Source organism: Budorcas taxicolor, chromosome 21 (assembly GCF_023091745.1).
Source record: "Budorcas taxicolor isolate Tak-1 chromosome 21, Takin1.1, whole genome shotgun sequence".
NCBI classification, from domain to species: Eukaryota; Metazoa; Chordata; class Mammalia; order Artiodactyla; family Bovidae; genus Budorcas; species Budorcas taxicolor.
This window is the reverse complement of record NC_068930.1, coordinates 21,242,550-21,266,893: the sequence shown is the minus strand read 5'-3', so window position 1 is coordinate 21,266,893 and position 24,344 is coordinate 21,242,550. Positions and strand designations below refer to the sequence as shown.

Below are 24,344 nucleotides of genomic sequence, written 5' to 3'. Positions count from 1 at the left end.
ATTAAGTTCCGCGATCTCTCTTGCCTGGGTCTGCTGTGCTGGTCCCTACCTCTCTTGAGTATTAGCTAGTTCCTCTGATCTCTGCCATCTCCTCCCATGCTGGCACCTGTGGCTAACCCTAATGGAAACTAGATGTCTGATGTGACCTGCAGCCAAATGCACTGGTGTGGGGTGAATGTGGTCATGCAAAGAAAGCGTTCAGTTCAGGTGCTGGTTTCAGAGCTGTGTATGCATGCTGAGTTGCTTCAGTTGTGCCCGACACTTTAGGACCCCAAATGGACTATAGCCCGCCAGGCTTCTCTGTCCATAGGATTCTCCAGGCAAGAATATTGGAGTGGGTTGCCATGCCCTCCTCCAGGGGATCTTCCCGACCCAGGAATCGAACTTGCGTCTCTTACATCTCCTGCACTGGCACCATCTGGGAGCCACACATGTGTAAACTGTGTCTGTGATGCTTTGTGGCTGGTGAGACCCTGGCAGGCAGGTGCCAGCGAGCAGAGCAGGAAAGGAGAAAAGGGCACACTATGTGTGAGAGAAAGTGTATTGCAATTCCATCCTAGCTAGGCAAGTTCATTTCTATCTGGGCCTCTGGGATCTCTCTGAGTCTTTCTTTTTAGGTTCATGTCTGGAAATAGACATTTTATTCCTAGAAATGGACATGAACTTGAGAGTCAAATTTTCGACTGTGGGATTAAGATTCTTTCAGCTACAAGTGAGAGAAAACTTAATCTATCTTAAGCAAAAAGGCAGTATATTGTCTCAGTAATTACAAAAACTCAGATTTAGGACTTATTTCTGGGGTGGCTTAATTCTAAGACCCCACCAGACTTGCCATGTGTTGCTAGCTCTCTCCCTCCTTCCTTCTCAGCTCTACTCAACCCCCGCCCCCTCGCCCATCATCCTTCCATCTCTCTCTGTCTTCCTTTTTTTTCTGCCTGAGATGATCTTAGAGAAATAGACATTAATGGGAAATAGACTTCCAAACAATCAAGGCTAATGAATTTTGAAAAGGATGATGATACATGCCGCAGCAGCTGGGCAGATTACGCAGGACCTAGTTGATCGCTAACAAAGACCTGTCTTCATCGGTGGTGGGGGGGCTGAGGGGGAGGCCAGCAGAAATAATCAGCGTCACTTCTAGAGGCGTCAGGCCAGGCATCATGCAGGGCAAAGCTGCAAAGCAAAGACGGAGGAAGCAAAGCCTGTGACCAACTGCTTTTTCCATTCTCTCTGCGAGGAGGAACACATGATGTTTTCCTGTGTCATTTTTATGGACGTTCTCTGGGCTGATGTCGGCTCCTGTCTTCCTTCATGGCATCTGCAGATTTAGATATTTCTTAGTGAAAATCCTCTTTAGCGTTTATGGGTGTTTTCAGAGTAATCAAATTCTAGGATTTCTATCACATTTTCCCAAATCTGCCGCCTGCAGCCCATCAATGTACAGGCCTGAAAACTTCTTCTTTTTTTTTTTTTTTGCTAGTGATTCTTCCTTCAAGATGGAGATGCGTAAGAACTCCAACTTGCAGGGTGCAAAAGAACATTGGTTTTGAAATCAGAACAACTTAGGTGTGAGACTTGGATCTTTCTGTCTTCAGCCTTCTGAACTCCCATGAGTTGCATAGCCTGTTCTTCCCTCTCCTTTCCTTCCTGCTTTGGTGTGACGCTTTTGGTAGCAGTAAGGTCCAGAGCCAAGGCGTTTTCAGAGCAGTAGATGAAGCAGTGCATTCTAACTCATTCATCATAGACCCTGGCGCCGTACAAGCACCCGATACGTTTTTGTTCTGTATCCCTGTTCGCTGAGACAGAGCTTCCACCTCGGCCCCAGCCTTGAAACACTGGAAGAATCTCTTTCTGCCTCTTTTATAATGGAGACCAGAGGTTTAAATAAATTCAGAGGCGCGCATTAGGCTTGTGGACTGGCCTACCCTAGACTTAGCCTGGTTCTACCTCCTGGGGACTCCCTGAATGACCCTCCGTAAGAGATTTTTGTCCCAGTTTGATGAGAAACAAGAAGCCTCCTTTTCTTTTGCTTTTGGAAACATGAATGTGTACACCAGAGTAGGAATGCCTTTGAAAAAAACCATTCAACTGTGATTCCTGGCTCGGCATTTAAGACTTTCTCCTGGGTTCACCCTCAGAACAGTCTCCCCCCTCCTTTTGACCTTGAGGGAGAAGCCAAGAGGTGGGGCTTGTTTATAAGGGGAGGTGGAGCAGCCCACAGCTGCAGGCCTCGGATGATGGCCCGAGATGCCAGATGCTGTGCAGAGGGACAGCTCCCCCAGTCCTTTCATCTGAGATTACCCTTGGCTCACACCCTTCACTGCAAAAAGGCACCCTGGGATCCAGTCGTAGAGGAGTGGGCTGTGTGGAACTCGTGGGTCTCAGAACTCTAACCTTCTCCCAGGCCTGGGAGGGGCATCCAGAGGTTATCCAGTCTTTGCTTCACCACATCACCAGTGTCTTGGAACTCGATGATACTGAAAAGTCAATGAGCCCAACTCTCTTCCCTCATCCTACCATTTTATAAACAAGGACAAGGGGCCCAGGGATGAGCCAGGTGGTGTGATTAAACCTAAGACAGGGCCCTGGAGTTCCCAAGTGCTGGCCCATTGCCTGCAACACACACAGACACACACACGTGCATGAATGTGTGCGTATATATGCACACACAACTGCAAAGTCAGGCTGCCAAGGCTGCTGATGTTGAGAAGGGCCTTGAATGAGAATTTTTAAAAAAAATTTTATTTTTTTAAACTCCAAAAGCATTTTGTTTTGGGGTATAGCCAATTAACAATGTTGTAGTTTCAGGTGAACAACAAAGGGACTCAGCCACACATATATATGTATCCATCCTCCCCCAAGCTCCCCTCCCATCCAGGCTAGCATATGACATTGAGCAGAGTTCCATGGGCTATACAGTCGATCTTTGTTGGTTATCCATTTTAAGTATAACAGCATGTACATGACCTTCCCAAAGTCCCTACCTATCCCTTGGGAAGGGCCTTGAGATGAGCTTAGGTTCAGTCCTCTTGGTATACTGACTCATGCAGATAAGAAAATTTTGCTTTGGACAACCTCATATCATTCTCAGGTGGTGAAGAATCTTAGTCCAGTGCTTATTACCGATGTGAACACTGAGAGTGAAAGGAAGCAGAAGGTGCCAAAGGCACAGGGTGACTCCCTGGTAGAACTAGGGCAACAACTCAGCTGATCTGAGTCTCAGTCCAGTGCTCTCCCCACTGGACTCCACGGCTTCCCTTAATGTCAGATCTCCCTTCTGCCTGTCTTCCTCCCAGGTCACTGTAAGGGTGGTGTGACTAGATTAACCTATATACTCTTTGCTGGGATTTCACATGGGAAGGGCTAGAGAGGAAACTCTGATGCTTAAAAAATAGCCGTGGTATTAACGTCTGTTCATCAATCACTTGGCAGCTGTCACCCATTTGCAGGCTTCCCTGAGATTTTAACCCTGTTATTTTTTTCTAAGTTGAATCCCCATCTTAAAATGAGGGTGGAGGATGTTATCCGCTGGTTCATATTTGTGATCCTGCCAGAGGGGCACCCAGTGATCTGTGAGATCACTGTTCTCAGGCACCAAGTGTCCTGCTTTTAGAATCTAAAGGTCTTGTCCCTAAAACATGTAAGCACAAAAATGATCAAAGAACGCTGATTATTTAGTAAAACAGTAAGGAATGCAAAAATTAAGAAGGAGGAAAAGAGTTTTCAAAAGGAAATCTTTGGAGATTAGTTTACTGTAAATAGAATATACTAAACACTCTTGATACACATAAATACTAGTAACTAACAGGTACTTGGAAAATGGCATAGCTCTAAACAATGAATATTAAACAAATTAAAGGTAATTTCAGATACAAAGGATAAAACAAAGCAGTAATTAAAGAATAAGATGCCCTGTGCTCACTTTGGGGCAGCCCACATACTAAAAAGAATGAGACATCCATCTCCACCAACATACGGACAGGATGAGTGAACAAAATCAGATACGCTTCTCCTCAGTGCTTTCATTAGAATTGTTTTAAATGCCCAGAACAAATGTGCCTTTATAATTTTTTTTTTCATTTAGATTTCAAACAGTAAAAGCTTTGTCATTTTAATATATCATTGAAAATCTTTTAAACAGCCTGTTGCTCATTTGGAAAAATAAACCAGTGAAGAAAACCGAAAAAAGAAATAAAAGAAAACAGAAAGAAGAATTGATAGGTCTTGTGTCATGACTCAAAGAGGAATCCTTCTTTCCACTTGGTGAAGAGGGGCATTCAATTCTCCAGGGAGCTTTGAGTATGTGGAAAGTTGTGTATTCACTTTCCTGCCCTAGTTGGAGCTGCTCCAGCAGCTAGTGAGGGGAGAAACTAGAAGTTTTGCTCCAGCTCAGGGAAGCCAGATAAGGCAGTCTCTAGTCTAAGGAGGAGCTGTGTGTGTTTTATGTCAGGTCCCATGACGCTCTTCCAAATTCCCTTTGCCTGGGGACTTAGCCATTGATGGTAGGTTTCTGCTGCGGTATGTATTGTTTACTCAAGTAATTAAAATATGCAAAACATTCCCTGTCCCCCATTTTGTGCTTCTTCCCCAGCCACTTCTGGCATTTTGGTTGGCAGTTAATAAAACAAAAGGTGAGCCCAAAGGCCCACGTCTCCCTCCGGCTAGAATGATTAATTTGGAGCGGTTTGGAAGTAGCAGATTTTACCTGTAGCTACAGCCGTGCTTTTCTAGCTGATGTGTTCAACCCACACTAAACACTACAAGCAGAGCATGGCAAATGCTTCATTACAGGCACAGGGCAAGTGGAGGGAGGCAGGAGAAAGGAGGCAAGGGTTTATTCAACCTCTTATGGTGGCACAAAACCAAGAAGACTTCTCCTTCCAGGAAGCCCTATATAGAAACAGCCAGGAACTCCCCTGGTAATCCAGTGGCTAAGACTCCACGCCCTTGGTGCAGGGGGCCTACCTTTGATCCCTGGTCAAGGATTCCCACATGCCTCAACTAAGAGTTTGCATGCCACAGCTAGAGATCCCATGTGCCACAATTAAGACCTGGCCTAGCCAAATAAATGACTAAATAAATTATATATATATATATATATATATATTTAAAGAGAGAGAGAGAGCCATACTCAAGGACACTTGAAATTTACTTCCTAATCCAGTTCCTAATTTGAGACCCCATGGGCTGCAGCACTCCAGGCTTCCTTGTCTTTCACCATCTTCCGGAATTTGCTCGAACTCATATCCATTGAGTTGGTGATGCCATCCAACCGGCTCTGTTTCAGTGATTATTAGAAAAGCTCATTATCTCGTGGAGCTGTTGGTGTACATCTGCTGTCTGTTCCCCACTGCACTTGGAGGGAAAGCCCAGCCTCTTAAGATGATATTATAAAACGAGAATCAAGATTAAGGGATTCGATGCTGTAGTCTTAAGGCTGATGGAATATTTATAGGAAGTATTATTGATGTTGTTATTAATCTCCCTGAGAAGATGGCTGGAGGAGACAATTTATCATGGGGTTTGCTTTTGGAGGAAAGAGATCCCATCTGAGTCTTTGCTTTTTAAAATCCAAATCATCTTGCTTTTTTCTTTTTTCCCTTGAGGCCTTTTTCATAGGCGCTGCAGCTACTGAGTCCAGTTCATAGGGAAATGCTCTGTTCTAATTAGTTCAGGCTTGTCTTCCCTGAGATTCACGTTAACTGCACTTCCTGTGTCTAAATCCTGCTTTGGTAAACAGTCAAATATTCCAATAGGACCCAGGTTGGTGGCCATGCTGCTCCTAGAAGCCCCTTCAACTGCTGCCAGTGTTTGTATGACGAATTGTCTTGAACCCACAAAATCCCCAATGAGAAGGATTTGGAGTGTGGCAGTGGATTAACTTTGAGCTTGGCCTCTATCCACACACTTGCTGACATTCCAATCTTGAGCCGGTTTCCTTATCCAGAAATCAAAAACGGTGCCTCTTTGTTGTAAGGGTCTCTGAGGAAAATGTCCAAGTCCCTGGAAAAGTGAAGAAGTGCTGTTCATTCAGCAAACATAGTGTTTGAGAAAAAGCACCTTCTAAGAAAGATTTCGATTCGAAGTCTTATGCATATGTGTGTGTATTGAAAACCTGCCATGTCTCTGTTTCATTTAATATCACATTTAGTGTCTATACATGTTCTGTATACCTCATTATTATCTTCATTTTGCATCCTAGAAAGCCAATTCTTCAGAAGTTAAACATCTAGGGTTGCTATGGGGCTTCCCAGGTGGCGCTAGTGGTAAAGAACCTGCCTGCCAATGCAGGAGACACGTGTTCTATCCCTGGGTTGGGAAGATCCCCTGGAGGAGGGTATGGCAACCCACTCCATTATTCTTGCCTGGAGAATCCTGTGGACAGAGGAGCCTGGCGGGCTATAGACCATAGGATCACAAAGAGTTGGACCTGCAATCCATGGGGTCGCAAAGAGTCGGACATGACTTAGCGACAGAACTGAATTGAACTGAACTGAAGCAACTTAGCACACAGTGTTGCTTTGCTAAGTGACGTTTGCCAAGTTATAAATTATTCTTTTTGCTTTTTTTGGGTCCTCTGTTTCCTCATCCTATACGTACATTTTCAATGTCAGTTGTTATATTTTCCATATTTTGAAGGGCATCTAAATATTAGAAAAGCCATTCTTGCTTGAAAGGGATTACCTTATTTTTGCTAAATAAGTCTGAATCTAAACCAACACCTGCTGGTGCCTGAGCTTTACAGGGTAAATTAAAAATCTAGATTGATCTCAAGGAGGTTTTATTCTCTTGCCTTCCTTTACCCATTAATGCTTAGCATGTGTTTGGAGTCTGAATGGATCAGTCTGGGTCCAGGGTGATCTATGGATCTGAGCTGAGCTGAGATCTCCAGCTTTGTTCCATCCAGCTTTGCACCATCCAGCTTTGCACCGTCCCTAAAGTTTGTTTCCATGAGAAGATATCAACCAGGAGGCTCCAAGTCCGGGCACTTGGAAAAGAAAACAAAAGCCAAATCATATTTCAACCCACATCTTTGGACTTGTAATGTAGGCTGTATAAAAATATATATTGCTTGGGGCAGTGAAGGACAATGAGGTCTCAGAATGACTGCCAACATTTAGACAGAATTTAGAAAGAAGAAAACCAAAGGGGAAGTTATAGAAGGTGTGTGTTCCTGGGGCTTCTATCTGAGGAGTTGCTCCTGGCAGATGCAGCTCTAGGTGAGAGTTGAGCAGAATCACAATGGGCCTCTTTATCCTCCAGGCTCACACTGCTCAATAGCTTCACTGTTACACTCCTTGTGTTTTTGAAAAACTCCAAGGGTTTTTCCTAATCCAGGCTAGAGGCTCAGCCTGAAAGAGCCATTCCATGGAGGTTCTGCTAAACGGAATGTCTTTTGCTTAAGCTATCATAAAGCTTTGCTTTGAGGGAGAAGCACTATAGTGGTGTCTTTCTAAGTTTCCTCTGCACCTTGCCTCAAAAGAATTCCGAAAACACTGGGGCCATGATCTTCAGTTTACGTCTATGAGAAGTTACATAATACTTTGCTCACTTGATGCCAAGAGCTGACTCATTGGAAAAGACCCTGATGCTGGGAAAGATTGAGGGCAGGAGGAGAAGGGGGTGACAGAGGATGAGATGGTTGGATGGCATCACCGACTCAATGGACATGAGTTTGAGCAAACTTCAGGAGATGGTGAAGGACAGGGAGGTCTGGCGTGTTGCAGTCCATGGGATCACAAGGAGTCAGACACAACTTAGCGACTGAACAATAACAACAATCCACTTGCGTGTGGCTGGCACACACATATGTTTATCTAAACAGTTTCCCTCCCAGTGTGTGGAAGTGTGTGTCTGCACTGGAGGTCACTAATACCGATGGGCAGCCCATGTGGGTGAACACTGCAGACCCTCCATAAGTCTGGCATGGTCTGAATAAGAGCGGCAGTGATTTTAAAGACTGTGCTTGGTGGCTGCTGGGGCTCCTGCCGGGGCTGCCAGCCCTGGCTGATGGACTGCTCAGACCCGCAGACCTAGATTTAAGAGGCAAAGCTGCTGGGGCATTTGGGAAACCAAGAGACTTTCAGGGGACAAAGAAAGCATAGATTAAACTTTTATTTTTCCTTAATGCATATGGAGATTCTCCTATGTCCTGAGACATGCAATCAAGAAAGATTAAAATTGAATAAATAAAAAATGACACTGTGCATGACAGTCTTAATGATAATCTGAATTAAGATATTTTGCCGTTAATGTACATTGCAACGTTTCTGTAACTCTTCAGAAAGCAGTTGCCACTCTCATCTACGTTGACAGATTCAACGTGGCCCCCATGGATGAGTGATTTCAGAGAAAGCTTGAATCACTCTATGGGTATCAAAAATGCCCCATGTTTGCTCACCTTTGGGTCCTGGCTCCTTTATCTGGCATATATGGGTCACTCTGTCTCCTTTATACCTTGTCAGATGTGTGTGAGGATAGACGTTTTGAACTTCTGGGAGAGAAGCGGGCTTGTATGTGTCCTGTGAAGAAATTGCCTCCCTTTCTGTGTAATGAGATGGACAGAACTGAGAGTCTTCTTGAGGTCAGCAGAATTTCTATTTAAAACACAGTGCTGGATTCCCTCTGACTGCAAGGAAGTTGGCATTATCCAACAGAAACGAGCAAGACGATTTCCTTGTGCAAGAAAGGGAGGATCCAAAGCGAAGGGATGGGGTGACTGTGGACAGGGGTGGCCGCTTGGGAGGTTCACCTCCTGCCAGGAGCACTTTGCCCCAGGGCATCCTGCCCCCGGCAGAACCCAAGCCTGGCAGCCCCTGCAGCTCTCTCTTTCTACCCTTCAGTCCTGCTTACTCCTGGCTCTCAGGGCATAGCCGGGAGTGAGGGCTGAAGGCTTGAATGGAGGAAATGAGGTTGAGGGATTTCAGGCAGGCACCCCAGGAGGATGGAGGTGAGGCTGTAGTTCTTGTTTTTTTTTTTTTTATATAGATTCTTCTTATATCTTTTCTCTTTAATTATTTATTTTTAATTGAAGGATAATTACAATATTGTGTTGGTTTCTGCCATACGTCAACGTGGGTCAGCCATAGGCATACCTATGTCCCCTCCCTCTTACACCTCCCTCCCATCTGCTACCCCATCCCACTCCCCCTTGTTTGAGAGCCACAGTTTGAGTTCTCCAGTCATACAGCAAATTCCCACTGTATACTGTTAGTCTGTATACTTCCACGCTACTCCCTCCGTTTCTCCTGCCCTCTTCTTTGAACCGCCCCCTTCCACCCCCATCCCCGTGTCCATAAGTCTGTTCTCTATGCCTGCATCTCCATTGCTGCCCTGCACATAAGTTCATCAGTATTATCTTTCTAGATTCCACATATATGAGCTAATATATGATACTTGTTTTTCCCTTTCTGACTTACTTCACTTGGTATAGTAGACTCTGGGCTCATCCATCTCATTAGAACTGACTCAAATGCATTCCTTTTCATCGCTGAGTAATATTCCATTATGTATAAATGTACCACAGCTTCTTTATCCATTCATCTGTCAATAGACACGCATGTTACTTCCACGTCCTAGCTTTTGTAAATAGTGCTTCCGTGAACATTGTGGTGCATGTTTTGTTTTCAGTTATGGTTTTCTCTCACATCTTTCCCACGATACAGCTGTAGGCCTGAAGATGGGTGGGATACAGCCATGGAGAAAGACGGAATTTAGCCAGAAAGACTCTAGACTTTGCACCCTGCATGCTCAATCTTTAATGTCCCCATGATCTTCAAACTTTAATGCCCCCTAAACAAATTTTTTAAAAAATGTACCCCCCTTTGCATGTTTCAATTTATCATCTAAAGTCTTCCACATGTTTATAATAAGTATGCCATTTCCACAACATTGTAAATATTGACATTAAAAACACATTACTCCTTTAATGCATCTAATGAACTTTAAATACCAGAGCAATTTGATCCATCATCTATTAAACACATGAACAAGTACGTAAACCCTCAGTTTTACATGGTTCCATTTTCTTCTTGAATTTATAGTTTCATTACAGCTTCCCCACCAAATATCCTTATGGATTCTTTCTTTATGCATGAAAGCCTTTTATTGGCCATTTTGTCATAATTTAGGTGACAAAAATACATGCCTGTGTGCATGCTCAGTGGTGTCTGACTCTTTGTGACCCCATGGACTGTAGCCCACCAGGCTCCTCTCTCCATGGAATTTTCCAGGCAAGAATATTGGAGTGGGTTTCCATGCCCTCCTCCAGGGGATCTTCCCCACTCAGGGCTTGAACCTGTATCTGTCTCCTGCATTGACGGATGAATACTATACCACTGAGCCACCTGGGAAGGCCACAAAAATGTGTATGAAGACTTTAATTTTTAATGACCAGTGGCCTTAAGTTTCTAGATGTTAAGAGATTTGGATTGAGTTATCATCATAATTATTAGTAATATACAGAAATAGGCAGTAAATCAAAATAATAATCAGATAATACATATAACAATTTTTGATGCATATGAAAGATAAGGCACATAATATTTTTGGAAATCCATCTCATATCTTCCAATTAGCCTGTATTCATTAATCAATATTATTTAGTGCTAAAATAAGGAATAAGGTTAAGGTTCAGAATCAGTTCGATTACTGCTTTTTTATTTTTATAAATATAAAAAATGAGAAACACTATTCACAATAAATGAATGGATAGGAAAGGAAAGTGTTTTATTACTACAACTCATATTTCGTTATTTGCCTAAAATCACATTTGGTCTCTTATCAAAATTCCTTTTTACTCTTCTCTCAGTTGATAATTCTTTTTGGTTTGTCCCCCTTCAGTGGTTTGAAAAGCATTAAAAACCACCGGACTTGCAAAGGAATTTATTTCCCAGTCACTAGAGACATTCATTTTCAACACCTATACTAATATTTCATAGAGTTTATTCATTTGTGGTCTGTAGGATTTTTCTCCTGAGGTTTAGAATGAGTGAAACATTTGTCTTCCCCTTTGAGAGTGGCAGCATGTGTGTGTGAGTGCATGTGTGTGTGTATGTGTGTGTGTGTGCACACGTGTATGTGTGCATGAACAGTTGGGCAGGGAAATTGCTTTACCACAGGGGGTTCTCAGTGTTAGAAAATCTGTAAGAGAGTTAAGGATCTGCATAAACCTTCAAAACTATCCTTGCTAGGTTCCAGGATTGCGTGTATTTCCAAAGTTATATGGACCTTAGGTTGAATTCATTTAAGTGGTCACTCAAAACTATCCTTGCTAGGTTCCAGGATTGCGTGTATTTCCAAAGTTATATGGACCTTAGGTTGAATTCATTTAAGTGGTCATATAATAGTCTCTGCCTATTATATTGCATGAGAATTCTAGGCTATTATCCTATGGGAATTCTAGGCTATCACCTTTTAGAAGGAGTGAGAAACATCCTGAGCTATATGTAAAAAGTGTGTTTCCCTGTTGGCAATAATGAAAGAATGGCAGCAATCCCAGACCTATAAACAGTGGATTGATTAGGTAAACTGTGGTGCAGTCATGCACATGGGCTCCAATCTAGCTAGAAAAGGAAAGAGAGAACCCTAATGGGGGGAAAAGTAAAGTATATAAGAGATATGGTATGGTACTTCCATCTATGAAAGTGAGGAAAATGATATAATCCCTATTTGCTTATGTTAAAAACAATTGAAGAATAAACTGAAAATAAGCATGAAATGGTTGCCTTCAGGGGAGGAGGAGAGCAGGATGGAGGGAGTGAGCAGAGATGAAACTCGACTTAGGGTCATGTACCTTGATTTGGGTTTGACTTTAAAATCATGTAATGGTTTTTGCATTGCTACAAAATATTATGTTGAATGGGAAAGAAAAAGGAAAGCAATTCTTACAAATCAAAAGCAAAATGAAACAAATAAACCGGCACATTATGTTGATGACTTGGCCACTCAGAGAGGAATTATTTCCTGTGACTTTAAAACACAGCAATGTCTTAGATGTGTCCCTAGTATGTACATCCTAAAGATGAGTAAAGCTGCAAAGACAGCTTTCAGGAATCATATTGTTGGTAATGACCTTGAGCTGAATTTAAAAAATGTATATATATTAGGATAAAAAAATAAGTAATATTACTAATGTAAGAATCAATATTTTCAGCAAAAAAAAACACACCAAAAATAAAACCAAAAAAATTAAGTAAAACTCTGTAATCCTAAATTTGAGTTGGAAAAAATCAATATGAACTCATGATATATTTTCCTTTCAAAGGAAATATTTGCCTAGTGTTTTCCACTAGAAATAAATACTGATCAACCTAACAGAGGTGAGTATTCCTGGCTTCCATCACGTGGTCCCTAAATTCCATTGTCCACTGAAAGGACCCAAGGCTCCTTGAAACAAAAAACTGAGTTAGGGCCAGGACAGCAAGTGGACAAAATGAGCCTAGGATTTTTTTTTCTCATGTCAGAAAGCAAGAATGCTATCAAAGACCACTGGGGTTTGGTGAAACGTGCCAGCTTGCAGAGGCTGCTACTGGCCAAAGATTGAAGAGTAAGCATCAAAAAGAGAAATTATAATTGACTGAAACACTTCAAATGTGTAAACACACACACACATGCACAAATAATTAAGTATGCTTCTCAAATAAGCCTCTCACTGGTCACCTTCAGAGGATGCTAGCAAAGGAACTCCGGCTTCCCTGGTGGCTCAGACAGTAAAGAATCTGCCTGTAACGTAGGAGATGCAGGTTTGATCCCTGGGTCGGGAAAATCCCCTGGAGAAGAGAATGGCTACCCACTCCAGTATTCTTGCCTGGAGAATCACATGGACAGAGGAGCCTGGCTGGCTACAGTCCACATGGTTGCAAAGAGTCAGACACGACTGAGAGACTAACACACACATACAGAGAAGGAACTCATTATTCTGAAAACTGGTAGATAAAAGGAGTTCCTACATAAACTGTCACCAGTGTAACCAGTAGTTAACAAAGGAAAGTTCTTATTCATGGAAGATTTCCAGCTGATATATGCAAAGGGAATGCTCGAATTAGAATGTCACCCTTTTGTGGCCACTCATGAAATAATGGATCTCGGCGATGATCACCAGCGGCCACTGACATCCTAAGGTGAAATGGAAATATGTGATGGAAGGTCAGGCTGACAAGCATCTTGAATCCACAATAATAGCAGTGGTGGAAGAGTTACCTAAGGTAGTATAATCCAAAGATCTCCAGGGACTTATTTTTTTCTTGACTCATTCCTTGGAATTTTTGCCTTATTCCTGTATATTTCCTGTTCAAAGGCTCAGGCTTCAGATTCTTAGTGTATCTCATTGAGAGCTTGGATCATTAACTAGAATTTCTCAGGCAGTGCCTGGGCAAGTTACCTTATCTTCATCTGTGAAATGGGGATCATAGGGAATTCTACCAGAGTATGAGAGACAGGCTTAAATGCAGAGTGTGTGTAACATCCAGTGGTATGTTACATCCAGTGTGTATCACATCCAGTGATAGTCAGTGCGTATTAATTAGATTATTCTTATTAAGATTATTATTTCACCCATTGCTTGCCTGGCTAGGTTTCATCATGGGGATATTTGTCTATATGTGTGTGTGTGTGTGTGTGTGTGTGTGTGTGTGTGTGTGTGTGTGTGTGTGTGTATTTATTTTAACCTGGGAAGGATTTGACCAATAACTTTCCCAGAGTGGATCTCTCTAATATGAGAGAAGGATACAGGAATGCAGGCAGCTCTGAAGGAAAATCAGCATAGTCTAGGCAGCTAGATAGATAGATAGATAGATAGATAGATAGTGAAGTCGCTCAGTTGTGTCCGACTCTTTGCGACCCCATGGACAGTAGCCAACCAGACTCCTCCGTCCATGGGATGTTCCAGGCAAGAATAATGGAGTGGGTTGCCATTTCCTTCTCCAGGGGATCTTTCCAACCCAGGGATCAAACCCGGGTCTCCCGCATTGTAGGCAGACGCTTTACCATCTGAGCCACCAGGGAAGTCCAGTCTAGGCAGACCTGTGGGAAATATGGACAGTCTAGGAAATCAGGCTTGTCCTGGTGCTCACCACACACACACAGGACACAGTCTCTGCATTTTATGTGTATACTCTTGTATTTCATGATGCTTGGTGGGTTTCTATATATTGAATATATCATCTCACTTTAGACACAGCTGTTGCTTAACTTCTATGTTGCAGATGAGGAAATTGAAATTCAAAGAGGTTAAGAGTTTGTCAAAAGTCACATCAGAACCCAGGGTTTTTGACTTCCAATTTATTGCTTTTGCTGTTGTTGTTGTTACATCACAGTCCACTAGAAACAGTTTAGTCCAATTCTGGAGGAATGCTGTATAAATTTCACCCACACTGGTGATGCCACCCAGTGAAAATCTTAATAAAATTCTTCTTAGCGGTAACTTTGTGACTGATTAATACCTTTCTGATCATTTTCGGTCCAGAGACTTAAACTCCTCAAAATTTATACCAACGCACTCAGATTTCTCTTTTTGTACATTTGGAAATTTCAATTTGAAATGGCTCTTCTGGGTTATGTATAGAATCATCAAATGAGGTAAACAGCCCACATCAATTTGTAAGAATCCGGTATTTACCATTTCTCATTTAAGAGAAATGTTCCCATATTTCTAACCTCTTTTCCTTTTCATTCAAGAAACCAGGTACAATAAACCATTCCACTAGCTTTCATCAAAAACCTAATTTTTCTCAAAAAATATTTTGATTTAGAACATAAATAAATTAGGTCCACTGGTTTCCCTTTAGTCATATGTTTAGTTTTCTTCCTCTTATTGTTTTAAAATTTTCAAGTGTGGTACATGCTCATGAACAGACAGCATAGGAATACATAATATAGGAAAAATGGAGTTTTCTTTGTAGTCAGTTCTCTCACTTTTCCTTCCTGGAGGAAATCGCTGGCTTAATGACTATCTTTCTGGGCCTTTTGCTATGCATTTACAGACTTATACGTTATTGCCTTTTAATATATTTGCTTATGCACACACATTTTACATAAATGAGAATGCTAATATATATTTACAATGTTTTGCATTTTCATTTAATATATCCTGGACGTATTTACATATCACTGTACATAACTCTACTACATTCCTTTCAAGTGCTGCATATACATTTAATGATGAACAAATTGCTGCCCTTAAAAACAATGAAATAAAATATCTTCAATGAAGTATTTTTTGCTTACATAAGCAAGTATTTTCCTAAGACTCCTAGAAGTAAAATTGCTGAATTAAAAGGCACTTAACATCTTTAGGGTGGACATATTCTGCCAGGCTGCCCTTGAAAAAGGCTGCCCAATCTTAGCAACGAACAACTCTTTCCTCGGGCTTTTTATACACTGGATGGTACCAGTCTCTTCATTTTCCCCACATGATAAAGAATGTGTCTCTTTATTGTTTTAACTCACATCTCTTCATGTGTTTGTGGCCATTTGTAGCTCTTCTGTGAATCATCTGTTCTTCATTTCTCTGTTGGATTTCTTGTTTTTAACTAATTTAAAGAAAACACTTTATAATGTATGGATTTTAATTCCTTCTTACATATATGGCAAATATGCCATTTGTTTCTTAACTATGCTTATTTTGTATTTTGCCATGCAAAAGTATTTAATTTTTACCAGGGGTGTCTCTGGATTCTGTCCTTTATGGCTTCTTGACCATTTGTCTTATTTAGGAAGGCCTTTCTCTCCTGAGGTTATACAAATAGTTTTCTAAGTTTTCTTCTAATATGATTATTGTTTTGTTTTTTATGTTTAGCTCTTTAATCCATCTGGAAATGATTTTTGTATATGGTGTGAGGTAGGTATCTAACTGTACTTTTTAAATGAATAGTTCATTGTCCCTATACTGATTACTAACCCATCATTTCATATATTAATTCCAGTATTGATACATGAGTCTGTTTCTGGACTCTACTTTGTTCCATTGATCAAAGAAATTGTCTATTCCTATGCCAATAACCCAGTGTGTTCATTCCTGTAGTTTGATATTGTGTTTTTCTATCTGATTGCGCAAATATCCCTTGTTGTTCTATTTCAAGTATATCTTAGTTTTTTTAATCAAATGCTCCTCTCGATGAATTTTGGTACTGCGTTGTCAGTTTCCATACATTATGCCATTGAGGGTTTTATTTAGATGGTGCTCAATTTTTAGATGAATTTTGGGATGAATGAGAAGTTTATAACTGAGTCTTCTTATCCAAGGAAAAGACACATCTTTCCATGTCTTCAGATCTTCTTTTATGTTTTTTAATAGTTATATTTACATAGACCTCATAAATTTTCTGGTAAGGTTTATACCAAGGAATTTTAAACATTTTTTTGGTTGTTGCTCTTGTTGCTATTGTACAAACAAGTTTAATTTTCATTGAATTTTGAAGTCATTGCTACTGGTGCATGAGAGTAATTTGATTTTTGTATATTCATTTCATGTCTGGGTAGCTTACTAAATCATAAAATGATTCTAATTGCTTTATAGCTAATTGTTTTGAACTGTCATATCATATGCAAACAATGATAGTTTGACTTCCTTTTCAGTATTTTTATCTTGTTTTTATTCTTGCTTTATTGTATTGACTAGGATCACTTACAGAGTTTTGCATCAAATCTGTAATAGAAGATACCATCTATGCTTTCAATGTTTTATCAGTAAATATGATATTTACTGTATTAAATAAAGGAAGTTTACCTTCTGTTACTAATGAATTAGCACTATTAGTCAGGAAAGGATGTTGGTAGTTTTGGGCATCTTTTGAAAGAATAGCTTTTCTTCTCTTATTTTTACTTTAGTTTACCTTGTTTTTTCTCTTGCAATTTCCGACTTCTTTTTAGGGTAATATGTGATTGGTTTTTGTAAACATGTTTTAGGTAATTGGAAATAATATGCAACTTTTTAAGAAGGCTGAAAGATACATACATCACCCATATCTATCAATTAAAACTCATTATTTATATTTTTAAAATGTATCTTTATTTTTGTTGTCTTCTTGCTCTGTCATTTTGCATAATAAGTGTTTTAATTTTCCTTTGTAATTGTAGCTTTGTCAGTTTTCTTTTATTTATAACGTATTTTACTTTTTTATACATTTTTATTGCTGTTAATTTTTAGTTTGTGATTTTTCATAATGGCAAATTTTATCACCTTCAGATATAATATAGATCACTTTGTCTTCACTTAGTTCTTGACTTTCTGAAATATTTTTCATATGTATATTAATTTTTGATATATTCTATATTGATTATATAGCCTATATATAATATACTTTATATATGGATATTTTCATATGTATTACATATATTGAATATATCTATTCAAGTTATATTATCTATCCAATTATATTTGCCCTTTATTTTTATGTATCAATGTATTAAATATTACATACATCATATATTGAGTATTTTTTTTTACTGTTTGTTACGTTTTAAAATTCTTTTAAAATTTTCAATATTTTCTGTTATTTCCTTTTAAACATGTCTTTTCTAGATAACATGCATCTTGGTTTTTTTAACATAGATTTTTTTCTTTACTTAAAAGGTAGTATAGCCTATTAGTTCTCATTGTCTATAGTGATGTAATTTAAAGTTCTTTTTCATTTTGTGCTTGCTATTCACCATTATCCCCATTTTTGTGGTCTTTTTGTATTGGTTAGAGATTTTTGGTTCTATTTTCCTGAAACTGCTTTGGAAACCATATGTACTATTTTTATTCTTTTAGTAGCTACATTAATATTTTAGCAAGCACATTTAAAGTTAAACTGTTACAAAAATTGAAGACTATAAATTCCCTTGCAGAGTCTTTATCAGGCTTTTAATTATTTCCCTATTTACTCTTATATGCACTTATTTTTAATATTATCTAAAAGTTTCATTCCAGAATATTGTTAATAGTAGCAATGACATTACTATTAGCATTATTAATGGTATTATTTACTTTATACCTCTGTCTTACAGAAATCCTTTATTAGTAATTATATTACATTTAACTAACATAGTACTGACCATTATTTTGATTTAGATTGTGTTTCTGTGGCTTATTTGCTTTGCACTGTTTGTTACGTTCCAATTCATTGTATATTTTAGATTCTGTTTTCATTTTCCTGTAGTACATCCTCAATTAATTTTTCTGCTTTATTTCTCTGAAAGGCCATGAGTGGTAAACTCTCTGAGTCTTCACTTATCTGAAAGAAACATCTTCATTTGTCTTTACACTTGATGCAGAACTGTCTTGATTATAAAACCCCAGGTTGAAAACAACTTCTGCAAATCCATATTATCATTTACCTTCTAAAATACTTTGTGGATAATGCAAACATGATCTCTTTTTTTAGTAACAAGATTGCCCATCTTCAGCAACTCATTCTTTCGTATGTGTTTATGATTATAATTCTTACAACTGGCCCATAGAAATGAGAGCTTCAATTCATCATTCCTCATAATAGCTCATTTATAGAGAGCTCTTTTTCGATCAGTGGAAAACAGTTTTCTAACAAGTTTCATGTGTTAGCCAGAAGTTCCAATTTCTGCTGCTCTGTTTATGAATGATGCAGTTAGTTCATGAGTTCTAAAGCATGCTGTGAATTTTCTTCCACTTATGCTAATAATATGTCTAACCTGCTGGGCAGTGAGGATTTCCCTACTGTTTGTTCTCAGGGAAGTAAAGCCTGAAGGGCAGTCTCTTCCTCATATCCTGGACTGTCAGATCAGTAGATCCGCAGCTGGCTAAAGTCCTTGTTATTGTTGTTGTTTGGTCACCAAGTCGTGTCTGACTCTTTTGTGACCTCAGGGACTATAGCCCGCCAGGCTCCTCTGTCCATAGGATTTCCCAGGTGTGAATACTGGAGTGGGTGGCCATTTCATTCTCCAGGCGATCTTCCCAACCCACAGAGCAAACCCACATCTCCTGCGTTGCAGGCGGATTCTTTACCACTGAGCCACTGGGGTAGCCCAATGTCTTCCTTGAGTTACTTTAAAAAAAACACTCTCCTTCCTGGCTTTTGCGATCTTACTAAGAATGGCTGTGAATGCTCTTGTAGTCCACCTGATTTCTTATTAGCATGTGATCTCTCATGCTTTTGAACTTCCCTATCCCCTTCTCTCCAAACCCGAAGTTGCAGTGAGAAATTCAAGATTGTCAGATAAATGCTAAAGCCATAGTTCCACAGACTGGGGGCACATCAACCACATTGTGCTTTAACCTCCTTGCCCAAGGAGTCTAACCTAATGTCTGCAAATCCTCTGAGACTTGTTAGACTCACTCAGTGATTCTGTGACTTCCTTTGGGACTCCTTCTCAAGGTTAGATCTGACTGTATTACCAGATTCTGAAACCCTCTCTCCCACTTCAAATCATCTTGTAATCTTTCTTGAGCTTCCGTGCCAAGGAGCCTACCTTCCCTTAGGTGTGATCTCTAATTGCTACCCTAGCTGCCTCTAGCATCCTAGGGCTTGGAGGTCAGCATCTCCACTGGCCCTTCGACACAAAAGTTGCATCCCATTTGGCCGTCTTAGAACAAGATGCATCAAGAGGGCATCTGCAGATGAAGAGTGCAGGCTGATGCAACTGATTCTGGTCATTGGGTCACTCTGTGTGTGCTTCTGTCTCGGTCCCTTTTAGGTGGGAGGACATACCATGCTCCCCATTCGCTGGATGCCCCCTGAAAGCATCATGTACCGGAAGTTCACTACGGAGAGTGACGTGTGGAGCTTTGGGGTGATTCTCTGGGAGATCTTCACCTACGGAAAGCAGCCATGGTTCCAGCTCTCAAACACAGAAGTATGGAAGGGGGCAGATGCCTGAAGGAGTGATGGGGTGGGGGGAGGGGATAGTTAAGGAGTTTGGAATGGACATGTTGACACTGCTCAATTTTAAATGGATAACCAACAAGGACCTACTGTGCAGTACAAGGAATTCTGCTCAGTGTTATGGGGCAGCCTGGATGGAGGGGACTGGGGGAGAGTGGATACATGTATACGTATGATTGAGTTGCCTGAGTTTACCTGAAACTGTCACAACACTGTTAATTGTCTATACCCCAATATAAAACAAAAAGTTTAAAAAAAGGAAAGAAAGGGGCAGGTGGGAACCTTGACCTGTGGGAGGCTGATAAAAGATATCTGAAGCCAGCTCCTAGACAAGAGTGTGCAAAACACTGGGTGGGTTTTGAAGCTAGCAGAGCAAATGTCGGCAGAAGCAGGAAAAGAGTGACCTTCTTGATAGGAAAAAGAAAAAAAGCATAACTGTAGGAAATGTGCTGTGATTGTCAGGAGAGCATGAAGTCAGATGGCGAAATTGAGATGCAAGGCACAGCTCTGTTTGCTCTGCTACACTTTAAAAAATCACAAAAGTTTCACTAAGACAGAAAGTGAAAACAAAAAAACAACTATGAGGTTTTTCAACTGTGCCGTCTTGTGGAAACACCTACTACTAAGTCCACCAGATCATCTGGGTCCCCAGAGGCGTTAGGCAGGCCAAGCCCAGAGATGTGCTGGAAGGTGGATGGGGAAGACAAATTTCATGCACCTGATAGAGCTGTGTGTGGACTTCTGGAAGTAAGATGAATCATAGTATTAAATGTAGTGATATACACGTTATGCCTTTTTATACTTTTGATGTACAGTATTAATAAAAAGTGCTAGCCATCAAATTGAATAACAGCTCACATTTAAAGCCAGGCATTTTCCGAAGCACATTAGCCTGTATTAACTCAGGACTTTTCACACAAATGCTTGTTGAAATTCAAGACAAAGGAAGGGGTACTGCTTGGGGTTCTGGAGTGGATTGGCCTGGTCTCAGAGGTGAAAGCTTCTGCCTGGAGAAGGCCTGGGCTGTGGTGCAGAACAAGATGCTTCTGAGTGACTGTGTTGCCCCAGGGAACTCAGTCCAGTTTGTAGGCAGTAAAGGGCTGGGTCTCCCAACCCAGCAGAACTATAAAAGATTGCAGTCTATGGTCTGTTTTCTGGGAAAACATGAACACGAGGACCTTTTAATATTAGAATACTATCTAAATATTCCAGAAAGTGTCTTTCTTTTTGGAAGCTATGTTCATGTTGGCTTTCCTGTACCCTGACCATTTAATTAAGTAAATATCAAAGGCTGAAAAGAAGGCATTTCTTTAAACTTATAATATGTTATCATTTGGAAATGGAATGGGTCCTGACGACATTTCCCAAAGCAGGAAAATATATTTTAATAACTTTTCTTAGAAAAATGAAAGTGTGTATATCAAAACTCATTTGTTATGGTGCTTCATGGGCTTCCCTGGTAGCTCACATGGTAAAAAATCTGCCTGCAATTTAGGAGACCTGGGTTCCATCCCTGGGTTGGGAAAATCCCCTGGAGAAGGGCATGGCAACCCACTCTAGTATTCTTGCCTGGAGAATTCCATGGACAGAGGAGCCTGGTGGGCTACAGTCTATGGGACTGCAAAGAGTTGGACATGACTGACAGGCTAACACAGACACATACAAAACTATTGTTTTCCTGGGTAGGGGGTGGTGGTAAACACACACACACACATACACACACACACACACACGAATGCATATACACATATCCGTGTGTACACATCCTGGCACATTTGCATGCATTCAGGCACACGAAGCATCCTGATCACAGCCCCCATGTAGTTTCCCGTCTCTAGTGGAAAGGGGGACTCTAGGCTGAGGGCTCTATTGGTCTCAACAGACAATCTGTCCTGGATGTCTAAACTGCCTCAGCTTCGGAAACAAGGTCATTTCTGACACTCCTTAGTTAGGCATTGGCCTTGAAGGTGGGCTTCCTACCTCCCCGCCCCCTCCCCCTGCCCCCAGTTTCCTTGTCCACTCCACCCACCCCAGCAGTCAAGTCCTAGAAGTCACCGATGATGAATTTCTCTATCAAATTGGCAATCTGGAGAGGAGGAGACATCCCAGTGCTTTTAATATTAGCCCTAGCAGCCGCTCCTTCAGTTTCCACTAGACCTCTTTTCATGGAGGTGAAGGTAATAGAGGATGGAGACAAGGCTCAAATAAAAGCAGGGAACATGAGCAGCGGGAGAGCTATCAGACTGGCCAAGAACAGAGCCTAGTGGGCCTTTGCAGACTGGGAAGACCAAGAGAGTGCGGACACAGGGATTGTTTGACAAGCTGCCCCAGAGAGACATGGGCTACGCTGCAGACAAGGTGCTGGTGGGGGCAGCCTAGGGAGGTAAAAGCTACACATACAGGGGCTTCCCTGCTGGCCCAGTGGTTAAGAGTCCATCTACCAGTGCAGGGGGTGTGGGTTCCATCCCTGGTCAGGGAACTAGGTCCCACATCCCATGCGGCACATTCAAAAAGTAAAAATAAATAAATAAGTAAAAAAGACTACAGATAGACTAATGGGGACCAAAGGGGGAAATGTGAAGCTGGCCAAGAAGTTTAATCATATTTTTCCATTGCATCCTAAGGAAAAACCCAAACAAACTTTCTGGCCAACCCAATAATACTTTTCACGTTCTCTACTAGAAATGCACGCATGTTGTCACTTCAGTTGTGTCCGACTCTGCAATGCCAGGCTCCTCCGTCCAAGGGATTCTCCAGGCAAGAATACTGGAGTGGGTTGCCATGCATTCCTCCAGCGGATCTTCCCAACCCAGGGATCAAACCCAAGTCTCTAGCATCTCCTGGATTGGCATGCAGGTTCTTTACCACTGAACCACCAGGAAAGCACTTGCCTAGAGACGATTCTGTGTGTTTTTATCATCACAATTTTTCTTCAAATGAGGAAACTGTAGTTTGGAGTCAGTAAGCTGCCCAAGGTTACATAGCGAGAGTTAGGAAGAAGTTCAAATAATCTGAGAACTGGAAGATGGAATCTTAAAAATTCACAGTGGCAGCAAATGAGTCACTCTGAGGAGTTGGACTTCAACCACAAATTACAGGCATGGTCCTGAGTTTCCAGTTGGGGATGGTCCAACTATACGTTACCTGCTTTCTTCCTGCTCCTCCTTGTGGCCTCCCCTTTGGTACACTGAGTCAGACAACCCTTTTTCCTCCTCATTTGGTCCTTAAAGGAGTTGGTCAAGGGATGGTACCCATCTTACAGGTAAGGATGCTGAGATCCTATGAGGCCAGTTGACTTTCTCTGGCCACCCAGCTCAGCAATGGTGAATCAGGCAGTTGGTCCCAGTGTTAAGGACTTTTAAAGAAATAGAGAAAGTAGAATTGATACATATGTTGTCATCAGTTCAGTTCAATATCAAGTATAAAATAGATAGTTAGTGGGATGTTGCTATATAACACAGGGCACCCAGACTGGTGCTCTGTGATGACCTCCTAGAGGGGCAGGATGGGGATGTTAGGAAAGAGTCTGAAGGGGGAGAGGATATATATATATATGTATACACACACACCCTGGGTTCAGTCCCTAAGTTGGGAAGATCCCCTGGAAAAGGGAATGGCAACCCACTCCAGTGTTCTTGCCTGGCAAATTCCTTCGACAGGGGAACTTGGTGGGCTGCAGCCCTTGTGTGTGTGTGTGTGTGTATGTATATATGACTGATTCACGTTGTTATATGGCAGAAACAAGCACAACATTGTAAAGCAATTATCCTCCAATTTAAATAGGCAGAGATGGAGTGCAAAGGGCAGCAGGGGCCTGGACCAGCCAATGCTGGGTCCTAGCACTTGGAACTCATGCCCAGGACAGACGAGCAACTCTGCTCTCCAGCCCAGTCTTTACTGAAGAGCATCACTGAAGTCGCAGCCTTCTGCTGAGTTTGAGCCGCTGGGCCACAGCTGAGCGTTGGCGATGACTTCCTTGTTCTCTCCCCTTTTCCAGGTCATCGAGTGCATCACCCAAGGCCGTGTTTTGGAGCGGCCCCGAGTCTGCCCCAAAGAGGTGTATGACGTCATGCTGGGGTGCTGGCAGAGGGAACCACAGCAGCGGCTGAACATCAAGGAAATCTACAAGATCCTCCATGCTTTGGGGAAAGCCACCCCCATCTACCTGGACATCCTCGGCTAGCAGTGGCCAGTGGTCACAAATCCATATTCTGTTGCCTCTTCTCTCCTGGCCTCACCCCATCCCTCTTTTCCACCTCACAGACTATTTTCTTCCATCCTTGACTGAAGCAAACATCTTCATATAAACTCAAGTGCCTGCTACACATACAACACTGAAAAAGAAAGAGAAAAACCCTGTAAGGCAGTTTGGCATATATATATATATATATTTATATATCTAACTATCTATCTATCTATATCTACAGAGAGATACCCTCTTCTCTAATGCACAGAGAAGCTGCTGATACAGAAACCACAAGACTGTAATGACAACCCAGAAAATCT

At 41.3% G+C, this 24,344-nt stretch overlaps 1 protein-coding gene across 1 annotated transcript in view; it reads left to right on the top strand.

Moving 5' to 3' along the window:
* The window catches only part of NTRK3 (neurotrophic receptor tyrosine kinase 3), a 414,336-nt gene extending 390,315 nt beyond the window's left edge, over positions 1-24,021 (top strand). The window contains exons 17-19 of the mRNA XM_052659381.1: positions 15,797-15,838; positions 19,651-19,809; positions 23,836-24,021. Coding sequence (XP_052515341.1) covers positions 15,797-15,838; positions 19,651-19,809; positions 23,836-24,021 — 387 coding nt within the window. The remainder of the gene's footprint in view (positions 1-15,796; positions 15,839-19,650; positions 19,810-23,835) is intronic.
* Positions 24,022-24,344: the final 323 nt, after the last annotated feature.